We start from the raw sequence: 5,650 nt of genomic DNA, 5'->3' as shown, positions 1-5,650 counted from the left end.
GCCCAGCCGTCTCTGGTCCTGCACTGTCGGGCCTGCCCCCTCAGGGACATGCGGGGCAGCATCCCCGTGCTCTCCCTGGGGTCCCAGCGGCCGGGGATGGTTTTTGTGTCCCCCTGGGGTGATGGGATGACACTGGTGGGTGAGCTGGGTCTCAGCATCTGCCCCACCCCCAGAGCGGGACAAGGAGAACCGGCACCGGAAGCGCAGCCACAGCCGCTCTCGGAGCCGAGACCGCAAGCGCCGGAGCCGGAGCCGCGACCGGCGCAACCGGGACCAGCGCAGCGCATCTCGGGACCGGCGGCGACGCAGGTATGTGCGGGGTGCTGGCCTCCCTTCCCTGCCGCCGGAGGCCATCCCGCTCTGGTTTATGGGGTGCTGGGGGTGTGGGGTCACAGGCTGGAAGGGAGGACTCAGATGGGAAGGGGCTGCTCTGCCCTCGTCTGTTCTTAGCCTCTGTAGGAGGCTTGTGTTGGGCAGGGCTGCAGGGTCCTGCATTTCTGGGGTGCAGCCAGTGCCCGTTTAAGCTTGTTTTCCTACTGAGGATGCTTCTAGGTGCTGATGTCTCCACTTCCCTGTCCCGCCTGGCTGTCCTTTAAGGATCGGAGGGGTGTTGTTTCTCCCCTTAGACGGGGTCTCGTCCCAGTCTTCTCTGCCCTGGCCGTCTCACTTCTGGGGGTGTCGTGGGGGGAGGGCAGGGCTGAGGGAGACCTGCTTGCTGCTTGCTCACCTCAGCCCTGCCCTCCCCAGGGGCTCCATTTCCTTGAAGGGAGTGTGGTGTTTGGGGAAAACGAGGGTCCCCAGTCACCCCTCCCCATACCTTTCCCTCCCGCCCCCAGCAAACCTTTGACCAGAGGCGCTAAGGAGGAGCACGGTGGACTGATGTGAGCGTCTCTGCCCTGGCCTCCCCTTGCCTCTCGCCCCGCTGCCCGCCCTGCCCCGCACTGCCCTGTCCCGCCCTCACCCCGCTGCCCGCCCTGACCTGATCTGTCGCTGCCCACCTTGCCCTGCTGCCCGCCCTGCCCCACAGTGATCTGTCCCTCTCCTCACCCTGCTGCCCACCCTGCCTCACACTGACCTGTCCCTTCACCTTGCTGTCCACCCTGCCCTGTCCCTCCCCGTGTCCCGCACTGCCCCCCCCCTTGACTGCCAGAGCCTGGCGCTCCTGCACCCCTAGCTCTGACCAGGTATCCTCCTGGGGAGCGCGGCGCTCATCACGGTGGGTGAACCGAGAAGGAGCCCTGGGCACACAGTCCTGCGTGGTCAGACTGAGTGTGCCCCGCTCCCTTCCGCTCCCCAGTCGCTCCCCCCGTCATGAAAAGAAGAAGAAGGTCCGCAAGTACTGGGACGTGCCGCCCCCCGGTTTCGAGCACATCACCCCTATGCAGTACAAGGCCATGCAAGGTAGGTCGTTGGCGGGGGGCAGGGGGGTGGCTGACCAGGGGAGAGCCTGGACGGGTGGTCACAGCGGCCACAGGACAGGACTGCCGACTCCCACCCTGGCTCAGCAGGCTGGGGGGGACCCTGGCCCAGGAGGAGCTGGACGGGGGCTCTCTGGGCCAGCACGGGTTCCCTGGACCACGCTAAGGCTGTCCAACCCCTTTCTAGCTGCAGGTCAGATTCCAGCCACCGCCCTCCTCCCCACCATGACCCCTGATGGTCTGGCTGTGACCCCGACGCCGGTCCCCGTGGTTGGCAGCCAGATGACCAGACAGGCCCGGCGTCTATACGTGGGCAACATCCCCTTCGGCATCACTGAGGTACTGCCCTCCCCCGGCCGTCCCCACTCCCCTTCTCCCTCCCCCTCCTCCCTTGGTTCCCCCAACCTGCACGGGTCAGACTCTGTTCCTGCAAGACCCCCCGGCCCCCTCCCAGACGGACCGATGGAGTTGAGCCAGCCAGGGGCCGGGCTGGGGGTGGCCCTCTCCCTCCCTCCTTCCCCTCCTCCCATCTGCCCTCCCCACCCTCCTGCCGCCGCCCAGGGCTCCACACACACACAAGGTGACCACCCGCCAGAGACAGAGGGAGACGCAGACACAGCACACAGACACAGACGCATCCCCGCATCCCGCCGTGTTCTCTGACACGCCTCTCCTCCTCTGCCGCCTGGCCCGCCCTCTCCACACGGCCTCTCCACACGGCCTCCCAGCCTCCCAACCTCCCGTGGCCGCTGCTCTGTGATTGATCGCCCCACCTCCTCCTTCCCGCCCCGTCCCCTCTCCCCACCCCTTCCCACGGCACCCCCGAGAATCCCGAGATCAAAGAGTTGTTTCCATTTCTCTTTAAAGTGAAATATTGTGGGGCTGAGATCCCTCGTAGCAACAAAAAGTTTGCTACCATCGTCGAAGGCAAGTAAGGTCCATTCTGACTTTCTCAACCTGCACTTTGCTACATTTGATAAAGCAGCCCCCGACTCAAGGGCCAGGTCCCTCCACATCACTCTTCTCTCCCCCTCCCCCCTCGTCTCCTTGCCTGCTCTCTCCTCGTCCTCTCTGGTCCCCACCTCCGGGTGTCCTGTCTGTGTGCCGTCTCCCCTCCCCTCCCCCCTGGTTCCCGGCTCCTGCCTGCTCCCCCCGCCCTGCTGTCCGTCTGTCTCTGCGTCTCTCCTGTCCCATCCTGTCTGCGTCTTTCTCTCAATCTGGCCGTCTCTCTCCCCCTTGTTTGATGCTGTGTCTTTCCTCCTCCTGGATGGTGGGGCCTCACCGGCCCTGCCTGCTCCCCCCGGCCGCGTGCCATCTGGGCCACTACGTCCCTTCATCTCTGGTGTTTTCCTGCTTCTGTTTCTGCTCTGACTCTCGCCCTTCCTGCCATACTCCACTCGCTCCCCGTCCTCCCTGCCCGCCCCCCGCCCTCCCCCGGCCCTCGCCCCTCGCCCCCACGCCCCTCTGTGTCTCCCTCTCTCACCCTTCCCCTCCTCTCTCCACCTCCCCTCCCCGTCCCCCCCTGTCTCCTCTTCCCTCTGCAGGAGGCCATGATGGACTTCTTCAACGCCCAGATGCGCCTCGGGGGGCTGACGCAGGCCCCTGGAAACCCAGTCTTGGCTGTGCAGATCAACCAGGACAAGAACTTTGCCTTTTTGGAGGTGAGCCCAGCGTGTGAGGAGGAGGAGGAGGGACGGGGTCATGGAATTGAGCCTCGGGGGCTGTTGTGCCACTGGCCCTTGCTCCTGCACTGTCCCCGGCTCTGTGACCTGCTCTCCGCCTTGTCACCAGCGAGAGGGCCGTGGGCGCAGGGGCCCAGTGCCCCTTGGCTCCCGGAGCGGTCCAGGCCTGCGTGGCATCCACTGACCACATAGCCCCGTCTTCACCGTGCTGGCCCAGGTGACCTTGGCCGGGCCACTCTGACCTTGGAGCTTGCACGGAGTCCATGCCTGTTTCTCGAGCAGGGGTGCGTCTCCTTGTGTTTGCTTCCGCAGAGCTGGATCAGCTGGCTCTGGAGGGGCCCCGCCTTCTCCTGCAGCCGTGGGTTCTGGAGCTAGGCTCTCGGTGTCAGCTCTGGCGTCCTTTTGTCAGGAAAGCCTTTCTGAACGCTGTCGCCTCCGCTTCTCTGAGCTGGTCTGCTGGACTCTCAAAGCTCTTTCTCTGGGCTGCTGGTCAGCGCCCAGTTGTTGCCTTAGCGTGGGGTGCAGCTGCCTGCGCCTGCCAGGGCGAGGCTGAACGAGCACGCTGGCCTGTAGGACAGAGCAGCAGTGCCAGCGTCTCCAGGGCTGGAACGTTTCTGGGGCACACGGCCTGCCTCTCTCCCGGGACGGAGCTCCTTGCTCGAGGGAGGGAGAGCAGGAGTCCTGCTTGGCGGTGCCAGGTCTGATCACACCTGGAAATGCCTCTCCGTCTTTCAGTTCCGGTCAGTGGACGAGACCACCCAGGCCATGGCCTTTGATGGCATCATCTTCCAAGGCCAGTCGCTGAAGATTCGCAGACCCCACGACTACCAGCCGCTGCCCGGCATGTCGGAGAACCCCTCTGTCTACGTGCCTGGTGAGTGGATCGTGCGTTCGGGCCTCTGCCTACTCTGCCTTCTTAGTGCCTGGAGCTTTAGAGAGCAGAGCTGTGTGACGGGGACGGGGCTGCGTGATTGGGACGGGGCTGCGTGATTGAGGAAGGGCTCTGTGACGGACACAGGGCCGTGTGACAGAGACAGGGCTGTGTGACGGGGACGGGGCTGTGTGACGGGGACGGGGCTGTGTGACGGGGACGGGGCTGCGTGACGGGGACGGGGCTGCGTGACGGGGACGGGGCTGCGTGACGGGGACGGGGCTGCGTGACGGGGACAGGGCTGTGTGACAGACCCAGGGCTGTGGAAGTCGAGGGTCCCCGGTGCAGCATGGTGCAAGGTTCTGGGGCCTGGGCTGGACTGCAGCGTCTTGACGCTCACAGCCATGGGTGCCGTGTGACATGGAATGCTCTGGGAGGGTGTCGCCTCGCATCGGGAGCTGAGGCTGGGGCGCGCTGGCCTTAGAGACAGAACCAGCTCCTGATGAGGGAGGGCCCGTCTCCGAGCACGAAGTTCGCGACTCGGGGCTGCTGCACCTCGGCGGATCCTGACGGTGTGGCCGATGGGCGGTGCTTTTCCGATCCGGGTTGAGGGGGGGACTGATGGACGTGTACGGCGTGTCAGGTCAGCGGACGTGGACTTGGTTTTGAATCCTTGATAACGGCGTGATGAGCTCTCTCCTCGGTCATCGTGCTCTGAGGACGCTCTGTGCTTCATCTTCTTAGTCGTTCTGTAGTGGAGGGGTCAGCTTCCACCCAGCGTCAGGCCCACTGTCTGCTCTGTGAAGAGGTTTTATTGGCACACGTCCGTGCCTGTAGGCCACAGCCGCCGAGTGGCACCATTAGCTTCTAGCCCTTTGCAGAATAGCAGATGTGCGGGTGACCACTGTCACCCCTCTCAGTGGAGGATGTTGCGACATGGTGGCCAGAGGTGAAGGTCAGGCTCAGGCAGTGGAGCTGGCCTCTAGTTTGAGCGTGCGGTCTGACCCAGGCGTCCACGCTGAGTGACCTCGGGTGTCTTCCTGAGGCTCTAAGTCACCCCTCCCTGTCCTCTCTGTTCAGAGGCCCATGTCTGGTGTGGCCTGGACTGCGTGGTCTGGGTCAGTTCATGCGTGGGGAGATGGGTGCTGTTCTTACCGCACCTCTCACCCCCTGGAAATCCTGCGGGGAAAATGTGTGATGAACTTCGAGAGTTCCTGGGTTGGGGTTCGGGTGGGCTAGGCAGCTCGAGAGCCTGGACGGCAGGCCGTCACCTGGGCGGAAGGCGGTCGCTGAGCAAACAGCCCTCGCCCACCGCCTCCAGATCAGTCCTAGGCCAAGTGGGAAGGTCCTCTGGACACCCAGGCTGCCGCTGGGCTCTCGTGTGTTACTGATCGGCTGTGCGCCTGGTCAAGGTTCCACGGTTAGCCAGTCGGCCGGTGACTCGCTAAGCGGCCTGGTCCTGAGGGTCGTCCAGGACCCCCTCATGTTGTCACGTTGGTCTGTTTCTCGTGCTTGGAGAGGTTCTGTTCTCCCGTTGGCCAGGCACTGTGCTCTGGTGCTGTGACTGCAGTAAACGCAGGGTAACCCCGCTCCTGCCCGTTATCTTCCCTGCCTGTCGTCCTGCTCTCTGTCCTCTTGCTCCTCTGCACCCCCGCCCCCTCTGCACCCCCGCCCCCTCT

At 64.5% G+C, this 5,650-nt stretch overlaps 1 protein-coding gene across 2 annotated transcripts in view; it reads left to right on the top strand.

The window, feature by feature from the left end:
- U2AF2 (U2 small nuclear RNA auxiliary factor 2) overlaps positions 1-5,650 on the top strand; it is an 11,513-nt gene that overhangs the window by 235 nt on the left and 5,628 nt on the right. For both annotated transcript variants that reach the window (XM_006901817.1, XM_006901818.1), the window contains exons 2-7: positions 174-309; positions 837-881; positions 1,298-1,401; positions 1,606-1,757; positions 2,963-3,079; positions 3,836-3,974. In XM_006901817.1, the coding sequence (XP_006901879.1) occupies positions 174-309; positions 837-881; positions 1,298-1,401; positions 1,606-1,757; positions 2,963-3,079; positions 3,836-3,974 (693 nt within the window). The remainder of the gene's footprint in view (positions 1-173; positions 310-836; positions 882-1,297; positions 1,402-1,605; positions 1,758-2,962; positions 3,080-3,835; positions 3,975-5,650) is intronic.

Source organism: Elephantulus edwardii, unplaced genomic scaffold, assembly GCF_000299155.1.
Source record: "Elephantulus edwardii isolate Elephantulus edwardi_28Jun2011 unplaced genomic scaffold, EleEdw1.0 scaffold00348, whole genome shotgun sequence".
Taxonomy (NCBI): Eukaryota; Metazoa; Chordata; class Mammalia; order Macroscelidea; family Macroscelididae; genus Elephantulus; species Elephantulus edwardii.
Note: the sequence above shows the minus strand (reverse complement) of the source record. Positions and strands in the feature narration are given on the sequence as shown.